Source organism: Aptenodytes patagonicus, chromosome 10, assembly GCF_965638725.1.
Source record: "Aptenodytes patagonicus chromosome 10, bAptPat1.pri.cur, whole genome shotgun sequence".
Lineage (NCBI taxonomy): Eukaryota > Metazoa > Chordata > Aves > Sphenisciformes > Spheniscidae > Aptenodytes > Aptenodytes patagonicus.
The window spans coordinates 2,778,920-2,799,740 of record NC_134958.1 but is presented as its reverse complement, the minus strand read 5'-3'; the positions used below and the strand labels follow the sequence as shown (position 1 = coordinate 2,799,740).

General features: G+C 44.3%; 1 protein-coding gene and 1 long non-coding RNA gene across 13 annotated transcripts in view; one reads left to right on the top strand and one right to left on the bottom strand.

Moving 5' to 3' along the window:
* The window catches only part of SEMA6D (semaphorin 6D), a 31,907-nt gene extending 12,741 nt beyond the window's left edge, over window positions 1–19,166 (bottom strand). For 8 of the 12 annotated variants that reach the window (XM_076347782.1, XM_076347787.1, XM_076347785.1 and 5 more), the window contains exons 1-7: window positions 5,538–5,556; window positions 2,000–2,156; window positions 1,519–1,630; window positions 866–926; window positions 690–752; window positions 498–599; window positions 187–277 (exon numbers count right to left, since the gene is read on the bottom strand). In XM_076347782.1, coding sequence (XP_076203897.1) covers window positions 187–277; window positions 498–599; window positions 690–752; window positions 866–926; window positions 1,519–1,630; window positions 2,000–2,156; window positions 5,538–5,540 — 589 coding nt within the window. In that variant the 5' untranslated portion in view covers window positions 5,541–5,556. Of the gene's footprint in view, window positions 1–186; window positions 278–497; window positions 600–689; window positions 753–865; window positions 927–1,518; window positions 1,631–1,999; window positions 2,157–5,537; window positions 5,557–18,630; window positions 18,652–18,784; window positions 18,838–19,127 lie in introns of those variants that run through there. The other 4 variants (XM_076347793.1, XM_076347792.1, XM_076347784.1 and 1 more) reach the window with 4 other exon arrangements.
* LOC143164816 (uncharacterized) lies at window positions 4,063–7,165 on the top strand. The gene is made up of 3 exons (XR_012996146.1): window positions 4,063–4,329; window positions 4,843–4,941; window positions 6,866–7,165. It is a non-coding gene; the product is annotated as an uncharacterized LOC143164816 (long non-coding RNA).
* Window positions 19,167–20,821: the final 1,655 nt, after the last annotated feature.

Genomic DNA, 20,821 nt, shown 5'->3' with positions numbered 1-20,821 from the left:
CACTCTTCCCCAAGTTGCTGTAACCTACTTATTAACAGGTCAGCTTCTAATCCTTTGGAGGCCCTTTAAAAAATTTAAGAGCAGGGGCACCATGACACCTTTAGCCTTCCTGTGCTTGCTTTAAAAGCTCTCTGGCTCCTTTGGTGTCATTAATCATTTAGACTCATTACAGGCAAAAGTTCTTACCAGCAAAGAGGGCGACATTGGTTTGTCTGGCATCAAATGGGCATCTTGCCAAACCACTAATTTCCTCCCCATCATACTCTAAGGTATTCAGCTAGGGAAGAAAAATAAACGGGTGACAGTGTCATTTCTATTTTGTACACTGGCACAAAAGCATAACATTGTCTTTCCAGAAAACTTAATTCAGCACATTGGCTTCTGTCTGTTTTTCTTTCACCTTGAAGCACTCTCCAGTCACACTGGATGTATTTGCTACAGCATAATCAGTGCAAGGAAACCCAGTAACAGATTCATGACATTTTCAATATTCTTACCTGGTAGTATCTGCACATAGGGTTAAATGCATTTGTTCCACAGACAAACACCATCTCATCATTTCGTGGAACAAAGACTTTAATGAAGTTATGGCATTCATCCTGAAAAGACAGTAAGACGTATTAATCACAGACTTCACATATATAATAAATATTAGTGTTGTTTTTCTATAATGTATGTGCTAAACTTACTTTATGTTTGCCTTTCATAGCACAGTTCTCTCTGTCCTGCTGCCTTGACCTCCATGTTAATTTCTGTTAAATCAAACCAGAAAAGAACACTGGATTTCCTTTCCACAAAAAAAAATCTTAAAAAAATTAAAACCAAAGAAAATACCTCTCCCTTGCCAGCACCTGTATCTACCCACCTTGCTTGGAGTAACTTCCGATTTTGGAACTTCATTTAAGTTTACAGTGTAAACTTGGTCCCTGTTTGCAAAAAGACACAAGTAAATTCATTAATTCATTTGCCTTATTTTTGATAAGCTAAATCTATTTTTAGAGTGTTTTGTTAGACCAGAAACTTCTATGAAATGCTTATGGATTTTCTGTGTTTAATACAAAGGGAAGAAGGTTGGTCATGGGCAACACAGGGTGGGTTTGATTTTTATTGGTGTGGTCCTTAGATAGCACCTACAGCGTCCAGCTATCCATCTCTGGAATTCCATTCTGTTGAAGACTAATCCGGACTGTAAATATTCAAGTGTGTTATCCTCACTTCCTACATCCCTGATGTGTCAGTCCAAGTTTAAAATGATCAGGAGAGGTTTTTATTGGGGCAGTAATATAAAAGAGGGAAGAGAGTATTTGATCATTGGTTTTAGCATAACTACAGTAACTGCAGCCTTCAAATCCAATTTTCATGCACTGGCCATAGATACGGTATACTTCTCTGGGAAGTCCTCCCCCAATTCTAATTTTTATCATATTCTGCAGATTTTTCTAAATGAATTTTACACATTAATGCAAAACCAGAAGAGAAAAGAATTTTAATCTAATGAACTGAGTGAAGGAAAATTACCTGCCAGCGATATAAAGTGTGTCTCGAATTTTCAACATCAGTTGGAAGTCCAGTCTGTGCTGAGATTCATTGCCTGAAGGGCGTCCTCTAAATACTGGATATTGCCTTGAATCTGCAAGTAAAAATGGGCTACACCATCACTCAGGATTATAGAGCTAAAGAATCAATATATGGCATTGATTAGCTGTATATACTAGGTGTAGAAGGGTTTAAACTAAATTCCTTGAGTAATGTCTTGAATATAAATGAGAAAAAGATGGCTAATGTCAGCAAATGTTCTTTTTCCTGAAGTTATTGCTGTATTTCTGATTGCTTTTTTAAGAAAATGATTAAGTGTTCTATTAAAGATACAAAGCCAGTAAACACATTTCAATTTGAAAAAAACGAGGCTTTTTTTTTTTTTTTTTTAACTTCCCAAGGAAAAAAAACCCGACATTAAAACTTTTTCCCTAGCGGTTAGCACCATTTGCAGATTACTTACAGTGGTAGTCAACAATGTTAATAGGGTCCTCATCTTCAGGGAAGCTGACAGCTCGGCACTGGGACAGACTCATTAGCATCACGGAGGCACAAAGCAGAGGAAGCCTCATGGCTGGTGAAAGATGAGCACTACCTTTGTGGCAACACTGTTTAACTACCTGGAAGACAGGAACACGCCAGTGAGATTTTCAGCAGCACAGGACAGTAAACGTGACTTCCTACTGCAGAAGAAGGGTTTTTTCATTTGTATTTGAGCACTGGCAGCAGTGGACTACATTGGTGCTTAAGGAAGGCTCCTGTATGGATGTTGATGGAAAACTGCTCCGTGACATGTCCTTACTCAAAGCTGCTCTGAGACATATTGATGTTTGCTAATTTTTAGCTGGATTTACAGGCAATTCTGAAGAAGCTGATGACTGTCAGCCCATTTAATTCACGGGAATCACAAACAGAACATGCGGGCTGCTGACCTGGCAAGAAAAATTGTCAAACTTGGGATTAGAATTTTAATTAAACTGCAATCTCTTTCCATCCCCTCTATCACTGAATGTCATCCAATAAAACCCTTTCCCCATAAAATACCTAAATCTTATCCACAGAAAGTCATGACACACACAATCTGTCTGAACATCCATGCCATGTTTTAAAATTATTGCTTGTTTCCAGGCTGTGCCATCATAATACTAAGCCTAACATGCTCATTGCGAAAGACCTTATGTCTAGGACCAGACACTTGACGCTTTGCCTTGTGCAGTGATTTACACATGTGCAAAGTAAATGTAAAAATGCTGCCTCTGCAGTGTGACGGTGCTTGTCACATGCTTTGCAAGGGTGGCAAGAGACTCAAACGGGGGCACAAGGCTGAACTGGGTTCCCAAGATGCCGCTTTCCCCCTAATTCTATTTGTTTCTGCAGAAAGCTAGCAACTTCAGAGACTTTCACGGTGGGGTGGGTGGGGGGTGTGTGTGTGTGTTCTACAGATTATACAGCGCATACTATGATAGCACCACAACGTTATACAACAAAGCTTTTAAGAGGGGAAGGGAAACATAACTTCTCCAATTAAACCGCAGGGATATTTTAGTGAGCAGAATGTAACTACTCAAGTTGCAATTTGGGTACGATGCAAGAAAACACATCTCAAAGTGAAATGCAATCCTTAATGACCACAAGTGGACTGGGCAGGGGTCATATTTCTCATTAGAAACCTGGCAAATGTAGTACTATTCCCTCCTCCAACCTTTTGGAGGCATTCATTCAGCCCTGATTCACAGGTCAGAGCTTTGAGTCACCAGCTCAATGCCTTGCAGTTGCTGAAATTGGTTATTGAACTCTTTGTCTAAACAGAAAAAAAGAAGCCTTTCCATTTTAACGTTTCAAGAATTGCTGCGAGATCCAGCAAAGCATATAAGTATTAATCACTTAATAATTTGAAAAGCAATTAAAAAACCCCTTCATAACAACACTTAACCTTTCAGTAATGTTTACTGGGGATGAAAATACTGTATTTGTTAATTGATACTACGGCTGGCTAGGGGCAGGGCTTCTTCCTTCCACAAGGCTGCTGAGCTCTGTCAGTTCAGGCTGGACTGTGAGGAGACCAACTTAAAGGCTGATAATATTTGGTGATGGGGGTGTGGGTGTTGTCTGAAAGCCTGTCCATTACGGACTGACCTGAAAAGAAGCATTTTCCACTGTTAATGATATTTCTGTATCTCAGTCCACCAGTCCAGAACGAATGGGCTGTGCTCTTAGTCAAGATTGATGAGTGCAGTGGTTAATAAACACTAATGATTCCTGGCATTTTCCCTCTGCTCTTCCTTGTCCTGACATGGCCTCTTTAGCTGAAGCATCTTGCGTTAAATTACTAACGAGCAAACTTAAAACAAACTGGAATTAATAAAGTTAGTCAAATTAGTTCTTTCTTGTGAAAGCACCATTAGAGCAAAGTCCTGCAGCACAGTGGCTCCCAGACACAATAACAAATCATTAACGGTTACACAATCTTCTTTTTGGTCTTTTTTTTCCAAGAAAAGCAGGCTCCAAATATCCAACCCACTGCTGTCCCAGTGAAAGAAGAGAAAGGGGAGGCACATAAACTGTACATTGAGTCAGTGCACAGTAACATCTGTAAGGTGCTTAGTAGAAGTCCTCCCTGAAGCCTCGTTTTCTTGGAGAACAAATGAATACAAATTGCCAAAGAGCAAGAAGCTCTCCCAGCCACGTAGGCTTTACTTAGCAGAGAAGATGAGGCTGTTCATGGCCCACACGTCATGACTCAAAGAGACCCTGGCCTGGCTGCAAAACGCGCACAGCAACTGTACAAGTTCTGTGAGTATCAAGCATGGGCATGTATTAGCAAGTTTCTTTTTTCCTCTCTTTCCTCCCAGTATCCTGTCTAGGAAGAATTCACTGGGGCAACAAACGCAAAACTTAAATGCAACCTGCCTTACAAAGGTAGATACTGTCTTCTGGACTCAAGCAAATGGCTGCAGAGAACAAAAGGGCAATTTGCTCTATATTGGCCACAACAATTGTGACCCAAAACAAAACCAAAAAGGCTGAAATGTCAGGTAAACAAAGAGAGCATCAGTTCTCTCAATTAGATTCAAATTTCAGGGGGTACCTCATACTCCCTAAAACAAGGCAAAGTTTTGTAAATGTAAAGCCACAGGATGTGTCTCCCTAGAGACTGCATCCAGAGCAGAAACAAACTCACATTTATGTCTTCCTCAACCCCCCCCCAAACCTCTGAATATACTCCAGAGATGAACTCTGAGAACATAAGAGGCGGGAATAGTTATGTTCAGCAATCTCTTTTAACTAAACATCACCTGTCACAAGTCTCTATCAAAGAAAACGTCTACACCTGCATGAAGCACAGACCTTTGGCATGACGAGAGAAAAGCGGACAGAGAGATGGACTGGATCAGCAAACCACAGGTAATCACTTCTTACCAGCCAGGTAAGAAGTACAGATTTCTTTATTATTTTGCTTCTTAAAATATTACAGGAAAATGAACAGTAGCTCTGATTTCTAGCTACGTATGAAAAGAAAATGCACCTGCTTTAAGAGGCATTTAAATACACCTTTTAGCTGGTTGGACACAGGCTTGAGATCAGAACCACTGAAAAGAGAATACACTTGGAAGAACAGCTGTTCCCTGGATAATCAGAAAAATGGGCTCCATCTAGCCCTTGGAACAGGGGTTTATGGCAGTCAGGTGCATGCTTCTGGTAGACACAGATAGGCTGGTGTGAAAGACATAATTCTTGCCACATTCAAGTCTTTTAATGGAGACCACTACTGGGGACTACAAATAACAATGCTGAAGTATCTGTTTGGACCAGGATAGCCGATTATGAAATGCTGGCAATGTCTACCTTCAAGAAAATGCAGAAAACAATCATACTCTGGCTCTGATTGTTTTTCCCCAGCCAGGATTCAGACCAGTCTTTGATTAATTTCTCTTATGAATTGCATTCCTAGCATTTCTGCTAGGAAACAATTCACGGCAAGTGCAATGTTTGGAAATTACCATATTGCTATCCCTGTTTTGCAGCTGAGGAATTGAGGCACAGATCAAGGCTGAATTTGTGACCGAGGCCAACCACCAAAAAAGCCTTTGCAAAGGATCTGAGCTGCTCTGGGTCAGAAGTGGTCATTCCTTGCAGCACAGGCAAATTGGCCAGTGTCACCCAGGTGGAAAAGCTAGTAACGGATCAGAGATCTTCTGGCTATTTGGTCTACGCCATAACTAGTTGTGTCTGCAAATACAAAGAAATAGAGGTATAAATGTTAACTGGTGGCACAAATCCACACCGGTAAAGCGGACAGCAGCCTGACTGAAACAGGCCTCAGGGCGAGTGCTGTTGGTCAAGTGGAAGGCAGGCAGCTGTCCCAAGTAATAAACTGGCTCTTTGTGGCTGGCACCTTTCAATCTCGGATACGAATCCCATCCTTCAATTCCTGACTGGGGGAATCCAGAGAAGCAGGGTATCATTTCTGTTAAAATATGAGCCCTCCTTCAAACGATCACACATGAAGGGGAACAGGCTGGTGTTTCTTGCCCATTAATCTACTCCATCCTTTGACAACGCCCTGGTGACACTCCATCAATCATCTTTCCGTGCGTTGCCACGTAAAAAAGGAGGGGGAAGGGAAAGGGCATTCAGCCAGCTGGAGAGAAGCAACACATAAAATAGCTTCAAACCAGACTGATGCAATATCTTCTATTCACTCAAAACCCCCCCCCAAATTCTTAAAAATCTCCTAAACACAATAAATGCTTCTCAAAATGTTAAGCGCAGACAGGAGTGCGGTATGGCAAATCCAGGCTGAAGTTCAAGATAGGTCAGAACAAAAGATATACCCTAAAAGTTAGTTCACTTGTGGAGAGTTTGGCGAGGCAAAGGAGAAAAAGGTTGCAATAATAAGAACTGAAAAAAGGCACATAACATGCAAAGGCTTAAATGACTACATCGCCTTCCTTCTCCACCAGACACAGGACAAAATCAGGCTGTTAGGTAAGATCAAGGATCTCCTCTGTGCTTGGAGGTATGCATTAACCATAATGTTAAGGGGGGCCAGGCAGAATTGATTAGTAATATGCTGAGTTTAGTCAATTTATGTGGTGTGGTTTCACACAATCCCAAGTGACTGGGCTTCGACAGATCCGGAAATCCCTGTTGTCCTCTGTTCCTTCCTGCATGCAAATGGCTCCCTGAGGGCACTAATTGGTGCAACTGCACTAACTAGTGCATTTCTGAGATGGTACCTTCTGAACTTTTGAGCATGAAACCACTCTAATAATAAGATAAAAGTTAAAACAAAACAAAAAAATCTTTTACTGCTGCTTGTTCACAGATGCTCAACAAGTTTCTTGGGGCCTACAGCTGAGACTTCAGTTCCTCTTTCTGACGGAGAGCAAAGCAGATCCTGTGCAACACTCAACAACTTCCACTCACCTCAGCTCTTGAGACAATCCCCTGGTGAGGGTCCCAGTGCATCCTTGGACAGCGGTTTTAGGGCACTGAGCAGCTGGCCAGGTCAGTGCTTCGAAGCTCTTTATCCAGTGACCACTCAAACAACAAAGATCTGTTGGCCGGGCTAGAGCAAGTCACGGATTTCACTTGCAACCAAATAAAAATTATGTGAGTCTCTGAATGGGAACTTACTTGTGTTTAGCACCAGCCCTCCCCCTCTTTTTTTTTTAAATGCAAAGGACTAGTGTAAAAAGGTTAAAAATATTGTTTACTCCGACCTCAGGGATTATCTTTTGATGTACAAATCACTTATGGTCCACTAACTGCAGGTTGAAAAACACTAGTTGAAAAGGGTATGGTTCAAATTCTGGGCTTCATGAGGTTAAAAGGCATGCTGGCAGTGACTCTACTTTAGGGGGCTAAGGATTCGCACATGAGTTTACTTGCTGATGGTAACTGCTACCAGGTGGGAGAAGTTCAACTTCTTGAGCCAGCTGCAGAGAGAACAGCTTGTCAGCAAGGTGCTGGTGCAGGAGCTGCACTTCACTAGTGCATAGTACAGAAAGGTAGGTTGTTGCTGAATTTTTGTTTGTCAAGCAGGTCGATCTTTTCAGAAGATAAAACATTCAGAAGAAAATACATGAATGTGGTACAGGCCGCCTTCAGTGGTGCCCTAGACCTGTTGTAGAAATGTATGCATTGGCAACCATGGATGCACCAGAATAGTCCCTCAGAACAGCACCTTATCCCTGCTGTGCATGGAATAAAATAACTCTAGAACAGAGCCACACACTGGGGGAACCAGGTCAAAGTGTGTTTTGGTAGTCAAAACATGAAAATGCAGGATTTTTGTATCATCCAAGCCAAAACATAAGACCAGCATGGCTCAGGGTCTGGTGGCTTGAGCTCTAGAGAGGGAGCAAACAATTCTTTGTCCTACCTCTATTTTTTTGGTCTTGGTCCTTTTTTCTATGTCTCACTGCATGAAATGGGTATAATGAGTCATTTGCTTACAAGCCAGAAAGTATTCCTCATAGAATGTAACATTTGCCTTAAAAATCTGTATCGGTATCTATTATATGAGAAGCAGGGGATTAGATTCCCATTTTAAGTCATATCTATACATAGGTTTTCCAATGATGCAATTGCTTTATAGTGTGAAAGTCCTCCCAAAACAAGGCTACAACAGCCAGCATCAATGCAAGTGTGATTTTCTTTTTAATTTTTTTTTTAAAATGGCATTTCAGTATAAATGTATTTCTTCTAATGAAGGCCAACTTCAGTAAAGTTCCTGAAGGCAATGCCTGACACAGGGGTTTACTGTACATTCAAATCTCAAGAGATTGTCTATGATGTGATAAATCCATATTGTGGAGTTTGGTGACAGATTGTTTTAGCTAATTATCAAATAACATAGGAAAATATTTGTGGTTATCATAAAAGAAACATACTTAAGTCCCTTTTAGAAACTTACAGCATGATTTTGTATGAATAAATAGATAAGAAAAACTGTTTCTGTCCTATAAAGGTACACTCAAATTTAAACTTGCAGTATGTAGCCATCCTTACTTTCTATAACAACTTTAAAATCTGCAGCTCTGAAGAAAAAATTTAGGATATTTAGAGCCGTGATATTAATTGAGCATGAAAGTGCAAATAACAGGTCTGTTATTTTAAGATAATATTTGGCTTCTTTCAAGGATTCTGCATTAACACCTCTTGATCTATGCCTAAGTAAAAAAAAGATAGTTTAATATTAAAGTGATGAAACCCTACCACTGAGTATCACAGCTTTCATCTTAATTGGCTTATGGTATTGCTAGTTATGCTTCAGTTGTTTGCAGGCTTTTAACGTTACAAAAAGCGCACCCCTCTTGCTCTAGAACGAGCTGACAGAACGCTTGCAAAATGGATAGGGTGACTTTTAATGATGCAAGTGTTTAGTGGTTGATTAGATGCACTTTGAGGGCTAAATTCTCCTGTGATCAAAAATTTCCTTGAACACAAGGTAGTTTCAAGCAGGAAAGGAAATAAAATGCTGAGCAAACTGTAAGTGATTGCTTCAATTATGTTTATTTTATGTTAATTTTTGAGAGTGAATGTTAACTACCTTCCTTTACCAGGGTGATACAAAAGTCCTCCAGCTGAAACTAACCTTTGATTTCAGCTCACATCTATGGTTGAATCTGTTGTTTTACAAAGCTCCTGCAGGACATGCTCCCCTTAAAGTTTGCCAGGGTTGAGCTATCGGTGATAAAGTGCAAGGTACTTTAACTTAAGCAGTACTCTGGATTCACCATTTTAGCAGGCCTGCATTTTATTAATTCAAACTGCTCGTGCCCAACTGAGACTGTCCTAGGAAATACTAAATTTATTCGTGAAAGTGTCCACGGACTGGTGCAGAGAATGTCAATACAGCGATGTTCAGGGTCTGTTCTATACTCTCAGCACTGATCCTCCATTAATTCCTGGCCATGGGCAGCACTGGTAGCACAAGCTCCTACCCCTGCCCTGACCCCAAGCCGAGGAAAGCAATGCCACCCTGCTGGGGGGAGCAGTGGTGGCTCATCAGGGTGAGCTCCTGAGTGCCTCCAGCTCACAGCTGTGTCAGAGGTGAATGGTGCTTTTCAATAGTGTTTTTTAGTCTGAAATACTTTTATCCTGAAAATTAGAGAGAACTCCTAAACCGCGATGGCAAAGAATTACTTACGGTAGTACATCTAGGCTTGGATGTAGGTTTGGAAACCACCAAACTGCCCCCTTTGGCCCCAAACAAAAGCCTAAAACCTAGACCAAAGTATTGCCTTTTCCTCCCTGTAGGAGGGTTGGCTACAAATGCGGGTGAGTGCCACAGGTGAAGTAAGTAAGTATTCTTCCTGCAGGCCCACAGTATGCGATTTACATAGCAGAACTGCCACTCATTTCAGCATGATTAGGCATCATCTGATAAGGCAGCTCTGGGACAGGTATAAACCAGTATTTGCAGGTGAGGACATAATGAAGGTCTCAGGCACAACTTGCACAAGTCAAGCTGGTGCCACAGCCACAGTGAATTGCTGGCAGCACCCCTGGGCCTCCTGTCTGCGAGCCCTGCTGTCTCCCAGCAGTGGAGAAAGCAGCCTTCACCTGGAGCAGTGCTCTAGCCCCGATCCCTGAGATAAGCGCTGCCCATTTTAGACCTGGCTGGAGCCCAGGAGGTGAGGGTTTGCCTACAGGATGAAGTGAATGTGATGTTTTGAAATGGAAGGGAGGTTTGGGGGAAAGAATACACCCCAACAAGCAGGACATCTGAAGGAAAAAGGGATTTGCACTGTGGAGAGGGCACATCTGCTGTTCAACAGGCTATGCCCCAGACAATGTTGCTGTCAATCTCACTCCAGAAAGCACCACTTCTTCCCACCAACTGCTCTTCCCTGCTATAAACATCCCTCCAGCATCTCAGCACTGTGCCTTGCTGGAGCATGGGGCTCGCTGGCTTTTGAGTTGCTGCTGCTGGGGAAGAGGGCTGCTGCTTGCCACTGCTCTCACTTCAAAGAAAAAGTAAATGGCTGCTGGAAAATGCGAGGGGAGAGACAGGAGACGACTATCAACTGGCAAGAAACACATCAGAGCATCTCAAGCACTGCCCTGGTATTATCAGTATGCCATTCTCGGAGTTGGAACGGTCAGCCAGCCTTGCCCACAGGAATACTGCCTATAGAAGCTGGGGAACAACATGTTTTTAACTAGTCTTGAGTTTTCTGCATGGACAAATCTGGTAGCTGGCCACCCAGTTACCTATTTGTATATGCAAAGCATGTGCTCTGCCACTTTCCTGGGCACAATTACATGTACAAAATGCAGGCATGAAAACCTGGAGGAAGCCTGAGCTCAAAGTTAACGATTACTATTATCTTGTTAAGCATTAAAGATTAACTATGCCAGTGAAAGGATGTGTTATGAAATGTCTTTCCCAGGCTGGAAAGTAAATAGAGGGGGAGTTTGTGGTTTTTTATCTCAAAAGCTACTCAGAATTTGGAATAATTGTTTGAACTGGTGCTTTTATTTACCATAATATCAAAATGTAGTCACTTGCCACGTGACTACTCATATTTTCATTTGAGATGTCGTGCAGAAACACATGGAAATCTGGTGAAGGCAAACCAATTTTAGAACATGTTCTGAGCAATTGTTCTGCAGCACTGCCCTACAGTATGAAGTCTCTTACATTTCTTAAATTGCCTAATCAAATGCAGACTCTGTTCCAGTCACGCTAAATTTTCACATAATGGCAGAAAAACACTTCTTTCTAGCCTAGCACTGAACAGTTGGATCACATTATTACATTTGCTGCTTTTGTAGTCTCCGAGTGTGTATTTGTAAATGTATGCCTATACATATTCACAGGGGAGAGGGGGGAACATTGGTGCTCATGCTGTGAGACCCTGGGGACAGCCGGCGGGGCAGAGGTATGTCTTGAGAGGTGCCTGTGCTGAGGGTCTTCTGGGAGCACCTGGCTTATCAAGAACACAGAGGGGCAGTGGTGAGAAATTTATTTTTTCTTTATTTAAAAATCAGATGTATTAGTGCAGGATTTGATCCAGCTGATTCCTTGCCCTACAGTCTGCTGAAGTTATTAAACTGATATAAATGCAGTCAGGTAGATTATACCCATACTGTTGTCAGTCTGGGGTTGGAGGCAGGATTGGTGCAATGTGCAGCCATGGCTATCCTGCTCTGGGTCCCAAGCTTGGGCATGTCCCTGTGCAGCATCACATCAGTTTGGGGAATTCTCTGCCTCACAGAGCTGCCCACTTTCCATGGGCCAAACACAGCCTGCAGAGCCCACACTCGGCAGTTGTTTGGAATGGGACGCAGCCGTGCTGGGCACCAAGCTCTCCCTCCCCTCTGTCTTTTACTTGGGCTACATCACCTCATGATAACATTCACCCTCTGTAAGGCAGGGAAATATATGCATCACACTACTTTGGCATTTTGACTGGTGAGCCACAGAGAAGCCACAGATCAGTCCTTTAAAGAGTAAAAAAAAAAAAATTCAAATCAGTAACATATGGACTGCAAGTGCTTGAATCAAGGTCACAAGGAAATCTGTGGAAATCAGGGAATGAGACTTAGGGCTTTAAAGCTCTACATTACAGCCTGTCCCATTCTCCCCTCCATACCGGCCTCCCAAAATCCCCAAGACAATTGCAATGTTCCCCTAAATCCTTGTGTTATCACTGGTAATATTGGGCCAGTGTAAGAATGTGACTAAATAATCATATCTGACCCACACACTGTATATGTCTGCAGACATATTTTTCCTCTACAGCTGCACCAAATACATTTAGGTTTGTGTTGGCATAGTTTGCCACGTTAAGACCACTGTTCAATCACGAGCAGTGCTTGTTATGTCTTTGGCAAGGATGAAAACCTGATGCTTTAGGGGGAGGAAAAGCCATAATCCACTCTCACAGTAAAACCTGTATAGTAGTACACAAGACAAAAAAAATTCTATCCATACCCTTGCAGGGAATCAAATTAATCCCCAAAGCATGGGATTTGATTATTTTTGTCTGAGGTTATCATTAAGGAAAAAAAACTACACAATGCTAAAAATATCCACACAGCATTTACTTTATGAAGAAAATATGATTTACTGTGCAAAAACAAATTACTGGCTTTTCAGTGTTAATCTTTGATAAACACGTGCTGGGTTAAAGAAACTGTCACAGAGAGCAGAAGTTTGCAAATTGAAAGAAACCATTCAGCTCGGCAAGATGATTTTTTTTTCCCCCCTTATTACTCCTTTCATGAGACACCTGGGGACATTGTTCACACACTGTTGACAGCTTTCACACCACTGCTTTTCCTCTGTTATCCTTACCCTTCTCTTTGGCACTCGTCTCCAGGTGGCAATACACAAAAAAGAGCTGTATTTGCAAGGGGTGCCAACGCTGGCTCTTGGACAACTGTTGGAAAGCCAGAGGGCCCTCTCCTGCCTTGCAGCTCGGTTGGTTCAGGTTGCTTCCACAGGGCACTGAGCCTCTGTGACCCACCAGGCAGTACTCTGATATTTAACACCTAGGAGCTGCACCACGTGGGGAACACGCAGACTGCATACAGCCCTTTCTTGTTTTTAACTACCATTACACCAACAGGCAGAGTCACAGCTCCCTCACTAACACTGGACTACATTCAAACACCATCCAAAATTTTAATACTGTAGCCTTAAGTATACACTGAGGCTTCTGTAAGTTAAACACACATTTTTATTCGCTGTAGTCTCCCAAAACAGGATAGTTACACAGCCCAATAGGAGACGTAAGTGTTCACACAACATGGGAAGGGGGTACCCAAGTGGAGGGATATATAAACAAGGGCTTGAAATACAAGCGTGAGAATTTTCTTTTGACCCCAAACTGCATCTGTCGTGACAGACGTACACAGAAAGAGCAGCAACACTTTCTGTTGGTGCTGTAGCTGCTGCAGTCCCTATCCACCAGCAGGGCCCATAAACACACCTGGGAAGCACGGCAGCAGCACCTAAGGGAAATACCTTTTATTTCATGCCACAATAAAGCTCTGAGGAAGGTCCTACCCAATGGAGGTGTGAGCTGGTACCTTACCACTGCTCGGGAAAGCAGAGACCCAGCTGTCATGACCATTTGGCATAAGAGAGATGAACTATGTGGCTGACATTAAGAAAAGCCTATTATTGCAGTAATAGCTGAGCTGAGTGACCAGCTGATCACCTCTCATCGCTTCTGAGGCTTCACCCCCACCTCTGATGGGCAGCCAGTCTGTGATGCTGGTCCCCGCTGCTCACTTGTTACCTTTCCAGACAAGCACCTCTGTGTTTGCTTCCCCGCTGTCCCTCATGCACTTGAAGAGCCCCCCAGCACGCATCCGCCAATTAACTCCTCGTTCTCATCCCAAGCCCTCTTCAAAGCTCTCCTTTGCCTCTGATGCCTACAAGCATGTGTGCCCCTTTCCCCGACACACGCAGCTCAGCTATGTTTAGGCGGCTTGTGAGCTAACACGGCTGCTGATTATGCAGGCCAATGCGGCTCTCCTGCTTCTAGAGGCCACTGCCTAACTGTATCCATCTGCCGTCTCTTCTCTTAAACCATCCACTGTGGGGAACAGGATCCATCCTTTTTATTCTGTGTTTATCCAGTGCCTATCGAATTAGAAACCTGGGCTGCAATCTGGCTCTTAGATGCAATGGTTACAAAAAATAACAGCAACAACAAACCTTTTTGCAGGAAGAGTATCTGTGTGCAAATACAACCTCTGTAATGTTACCAAGGTCGGGCAGACCAAGGCCAATCTGCTGTGTGAGAATATAAATCAAAGCTGTCCAGGGACTGGTTTCATTTACAAGGTTTGTAACCATTCCGGACAGAACAAATGTCGCTTGCTTGAGCTCCTTGCTCCTCCTCTTCCACCACCACTTCTTTGCTCCTCCACTTCCACCCAGCCCCTCCCTGCCTGGTAACACCTCTTGACCTCCTTTGCTCTTGAAAGCAAGAGTTCTCTTCTAGCAAGAAAGCTGTGGCTCACACATGACAGACAGTCATGCTAGGCCAATTTATTTAAATTATGCAAAAATCTCAACAAGTAAAATTAGCACAGAGCCACAAGTACATTCACCTGCTGGTTACCTGCCATTCATAGCGCACGTCAGAATTAAAACAATAAATCCTGTAATGACTTCTTTCCTATTGCATTCATAGATCTACAAAACAAACCAAGGAAAGCATCTGTAGCAAGCATTAGAGTCTGGGCACAGATCCTGTGAAATCACATGGTTTCCGTTGTGGAACTAAAAAGGCTTCTACAAGAATGTGTGAAATACACAGCCGAAATTCTCCATTTCTTTCTGTGCTCTTTGGCAGTTTGCGTGGCTAAGTTAAAGCGGCAAGTTCTGTTTCTTTAGCTAGCGGCTTTCAAAGCACACCCCGATCTGCAAATTGAAAGAGCGCAGGATTCAGCTAGCAAGCTCCCTCTCGAGTAAGTACGGAGTTAATGTAATCGCACTCCAAACAACAGGTTGCTGTCTCCAAACTGGAGCCTTGAAAAGAAAGAGTCCAGTGGTTGCCTCGCTCTTCGCAGCCATTTTGTAGCCTGTCTGCAGGTGTGCCCACTGAGCTGCAGCGGGGCTGGGCAGGGGTGCCAAAACTAAAGAAACTTCACGTTCTGGATGTTAACTTTAGTTACCATAGCCAGACAATGCTGCCAGTGGTGTGGAAGAAAAAATTGCTGTAGCCAGCTGTGCTGTTCACAGTCGGATGGTTTCTGTGTAGCTCCAAATGGTTATGGAGCCAGTAGCCTGTTGTGGCCAAGGACAGGATGATGGATGGTCTACACACACTGTCCAAGCAAGGAGAATGGCAGGAGTTCACTTCAGGGTTGTTAAAATGCTAATCTGGGTTAGTTAACAAAAGCCGAATGGAATAGAAAAGTTAGGGAAACAAACACTACTCGTATGTTACATATGTGCGCTACAGATTTGATCTCTGTGGTTATCACAAACATTTGACTTTGGAAGTGGGACAATTCAACAGTCTTTGTGTTTGAATAAACTGAATCAACTTCTGATATTAGCTGTACTGTAATTACTGTCAAGCCATGACAAGAGAAAGTGGGCTACGGCGGACAACACACACAGCTCCGGAAAACAGCATCGGAAGGGCAGTAATACGATTTTCACCGCACACCTCTTCCATGTGACATGGGAACAAATCAGAACCTACTTTCTTTTGAACTCCAGGCTGGCAGCTATTCACAGAGCAAGTAACAACTTAATAAAATGGCTTAGATGGATTTTAACAGTAACTGCAGTAGCTTATCTGATGCATAAGAGATCATCTGTTCTAACAGCAGTTTTGACGAAAGTAACATTTGAACTGTTTTAATTACATACGGAGCTGCTAAGACTGAAAATAACTTGTACTACCCAATGCAAGTAATATGCCTTCCATTTTTCTTACTTACTCATGGAGCAAATTATTACTTTATCCAATGGAAAGACATCTGATTTTTTCAAACTGGAGTTATAGGTATGTTTAACACACGAGTATGTAATCAACCACCATCTCCTCTGTTCGGTAAGCAAAGTGAACACATAGTGTATTCCTTGAAAAATATCAGACTGCAACGTAAGTAAGCTCAACATAAGCTTATATGAGCATGTAAGCTGTTGATGTAACTCCTTCCTTTGTCTTACAAAGAAAGACTAGAACCGAAACAGTCCCTGTCATATCACTTGTATGACACTTGATGAAAACTGACTGTATTCACATATGATCTCCACTTGACTTCCTATTTCAAGTTTCTTTTTTTCAGAAGAAAGCATAACCAAAGCATTTCAACATTTCTATATAGGTTCTGTCCAGCTAACTGGGCTTCACCCAATTTCAAGGGATGCCGAATCATGTGTTAAGTACAATAAAGAATTTAAAACCCATAAAAAAAAAAATCAAGAGCTGTAATCTGCGTGTGACTGACTGTAGTAAGACCAGAAGATATGTTCTTACAATTGCCTAATATATGCTTTGAAGTGAGCTTCTATGACGTACTTTTCTTTACCTTCGCATATCTCATATAACAGGACTGATCAGATCGAAGACCCATCTAGTCAGAATTAATTGCATATATAATTAAGCATTCTATCTGAATGCGTGCTCTTCATAAGTCTACATCAAAGTCACGGTGGCTCCAAGGGCTAAAGTATCTGCTCTAATAGCCGGCTCAGATCAGCCATACAAAAGAGGTAGAAACATTCAGATGGTCCAGCTCAAAGGGCGCGAGAGGCTGGGGGAAAAAACCCGCAGCCATACAGCTGGTTTGTAGAGCTTTGACAGGGCCATCACTGTATTCCTGGCACACACTCCTGCATCACACAAAGCACGTTTAGAAGATGATGTTATCTTTGTTGCATCTCGACCATACATGAGAGCAGGTAGTGACAGTCTGCAGGATATGAGGGAGGAAGGTAGCTGTTCACTGTAACTAAAGGTGCAGATGGAAGTGAGAAGCCAGTTAAATAAACCAGTTTAGAGCCTCTGGGTTATACTTTCTTGGCTGTCCTTTTGAAAACAAATCTGTGCTACATAATTCAGAATGCTAATAAATTCCCACTACAAACTTTTTCTTCCTGTTTTTAAAACAACTGAGCTTTATATTAGTTAATATAAAAAGTGTTAAAGTTCATGATTATGTAGAAAAGAAATCAGAGCACTCAACTGGCAATTTGTATTTATCTAAGCCAGAGTAAATGTTTATACAATATCTGCCAACATAACAAAATATGCCTGTCACTTACTACATTAAACATGATTACGTACAGCTTAATTTACTGAATAGTAACTTAAGTAGACTTTAGAGGTGCATAGAATTTTATAGCGTGAATAAAGCAGGAAAAACGTCTATTCTCTTCTGCCACAAAAGTGATTGCAAAGCTTTACAATGAGCTTCCTGTTGGACTTGGAAAAAGGAGAGAACCTCAGAAAATTCTCTGTGAAAGTATTTGTATGTGAGAGCAATAGACCAGCAGTAAAAGCCTCTCAGACAGTAGGAAGCTGTTCCTTCAAATAATATTTAAGTGAATTAATAAACATCATTAAGGAAAGGCTAACAACTCAGAACACAAAGGTATCCCAATAAAGATGTGTGGTTCTCCCCAAAGGAAATAACTAGGGGAAAAAATGCCACACATTTACAGAGCACTGAACAGTGTTGTAGAGGAAGTTTGCTGTAATTCCCACACATTATGTGTGAAGCGTGTGTGTGTGTGTACATGGACAAGCTACAATACCATCTGTACAGCAAGTGCCACATATGTGAGCATTATGAACCATCATTGCTGCTGCTGCTGCTGTGCTCAAAAGTAAATGTATTCTAAGCCACACACACACACAAATGACTTTATACACTGAGGGCTGAATTTTGCTCAAATTACTCACAGGCGTTAGCCTAGGATACAGACATAATCTTGACCAGAAGTAAGAAACAACTCAAAGATTGGCAGAAAACCACTAATTTAAGACTAGCTGTATTCATGCTAACAAGTGGGATATCCACCAGAACTACAGTATTTTCAATACATCAACCTAAAGCATACTTAATTGCATTTTTCAACTCACAAGATGAAACACAATGACAATCATAAAAAACCCAACAAAACAACCCCACAGCCCTTTAAAACACCGGCATAATATCCACCTAGAAATATCTGTGTGACCTTTCATTTCCATCCAGCGCTTATAAATAATAAAGAAGGCTTTAAACCCTTTCTAATTACTCCCTGAAAACTGCTGTATCGGTTTCTGCGGTGCTGAAACGCCCCCCTCCCTCCAAAAAAAAAAAAAAAAAAGTTTCTCCGCTCGACACCTGAGCGGAGCATTGTTTTCACCAGGAGGACGGAGCGGAGCTATCCCTGCCTCTGCACGGGGATAATTCAGAGCTGACTCCAGTATTTGTTTCCATCCATAATTGATGGGGAGCTTGAAACACAGCTCCCTCTGCCTCCCAGCGCCCGGCTGCTGCCGGGGAGCCCGTAAATCACGCCTCGCTGGGCGCCCGCGCCGCCGCCCCGCCGGCAGCGCCGAGCCCCCGGGGCCGGGCCGCCTCAGCCCCGACCCAGCGCCAGCCCGAACTCACCCTAAGCGCCCCGGGGCGATTTCGCCGGGCATAAACCAAACAGCTCCGCTCCGGCTCCCCCCCCCCCTCCGGCCGGCTCCCACAGCGGCCGCCCAGCTCCGCTCGGCAGCTCCGCTCGGCAGCGCCGCCGCGCACCCGCCGCGGCCCCGCGTACCTGCCGCCGCGCCGCTGCCCACGGCCGCCGCCCGCCGGCGGGGCTGCCTCCTCCGCCCGCTGTCCCCCGCCGGGCGCCCCATCCCGGCGCTCCGCTCGGTGCCGAGCCAGCGCGGGGGAGGCGCGCCCCGCAGAGCCCACCCCTTCCCGCCTGCCTTTTCCCCCCTCCCTTTAATGTATTTATTCCCGCCCGCCTCTCGCCGCGCCGCGCCCGGCCTCGCTCCGCCCCCCCCCCCCGCCTCCGCGCAAACACCGCGCCCGCGGCGGCACCCGGCCCGCGCCCCGCCGCTATCGCGGCCAACTTTTCGGCTCCCCCCCCCGCCCGGCCCCGCCGCGGCTCTCACCGCACCCGGGAGCGCGGCCCGCAGGAGGCGACAGCGCGGCCCCCGGCCGAGCTCCGCGGCGAGCCGCGCCATGGCGGGGCGGGGGCGGCACCGCCCCGGCCGCTGCCCCCCGCCTCCGCCCTCCCCCGCCGCGGGCAGCGCCGGGCGCGGCCGCGGCCCCGGCTCCGGCTGTGTGCGCGGAGCTCCGGCAAACTTCGCCTGTAGTTTTACCCCTCCCAAACCGCCTCGGTAAACCTGCCCCCCTGCCTCCAACCCCGTGCCCCGTCCCGCCTCCGCAGCCGCGGAGGTAAACAGCCGGGGCCAAGCCACCAAGCAGGCGTGTTGTTCATCGCCGACGCTACCTTCGCTTCCCAACACAGACATTTTCATTCTACTTCGAAAGAAAAAGTCATTGCGAGCAATGCAGTTTTGCAGGCTAATGGGACTCAATGTTGCAGCCGAGTACTTCGCGTGTGGTGCGGGGGGGGGACGGGGGACGGGGACACAATGTCCTTGAAATGACATCTTTTTAAGTGCCTGTCCAAAATCCCCTCGGATATTCCAGAAACAAAGGGTTTAATCCCAGAAATGAAGTCCAGGAAATAGCTGTCACTAATTCATTTTTCTTCACATGAAAGATAAATTAATTAAGGCTTAAAGTGCCACAAAATATTTTGGACGCCCCTACAAGAAAAAGAAAGGATTACTCGCCAAACTGTACCATCTGTGCTTGTTTTATGGGAAATCAGAAAAATTCTGAGTAAAAATAATTCAGAGATTTTTGCTGGGGAAACATCTCTGTCATTCACATGCAATTCCCAAATTCCTGCCCCTCAGCTGTGCACTGCCTCCGCAGCAAGTCGTTGGGCAGGTCGCTCCTGCCCCTCTGGAAGACAAGCGCTCCATACTCCCAAGCAGTATTTTGGGCTGATCCTGCAGGTTTTTACGCACGCACCACTCGCAGCGGGAGCGTTGCCTCTTGAGAACTGATTCATCTAAGCAAGGGCGCCAGGATTTGGCCCATAGTAAATCCTCTTTAGAGATGGTGCCAACAAAATCTCTCAGCCATGGGAATAGGACGTTTTTGGCAACTCAGTCCCTCGGCTGGCTGTCTCTGATGTTTCCTAGTGGTGACAGGCTAAAGGCGGGATCGTTATGGGCTTCCTCACAGCAACCACCCCACGGCTATGTTGCACCCCAGGAGCTGCTGCCTGGTTAAAGGTGCAAGGACGTTATTTTCTCCTTCTCAGCCCTAATCTGAAAACCATCAAAATTTGCACAATGCATGAAAATGCTGCAATAGAGACTACTCGCTTGGTTAGGAATCAAATTGCAACCTGAGGACAAAAAATCTTAGAGTGCCTCAAAGAGAAGGATTCGGTTCACAGGATCGCTCTGTGGCCTTTTCACTGGAAGTCAAACACTCGGAGCAGACCCGCTGTTGCGTGGATTCACAGAGGGTACGGATACCTAGGTGCAAGCTACCCACACCAGGGCATTACAAATGTGGGATTTGCTTCTTGGATTTTTAAATGCCTGATGGTGGTGCCAGCCAGAAAAACTGCAGTCCTAGAAAAGCCACCCATATTTTCATTCGATACATCCTTTTTGTGACTGGCGTGTAGAAATTACTCAGCAATGCTGCTCGGTTATGCCTACAGCGGGGGCATGGGAAGCATGGCACAGCCTATGGCATCTGCTTGGCCTGTGGCTGC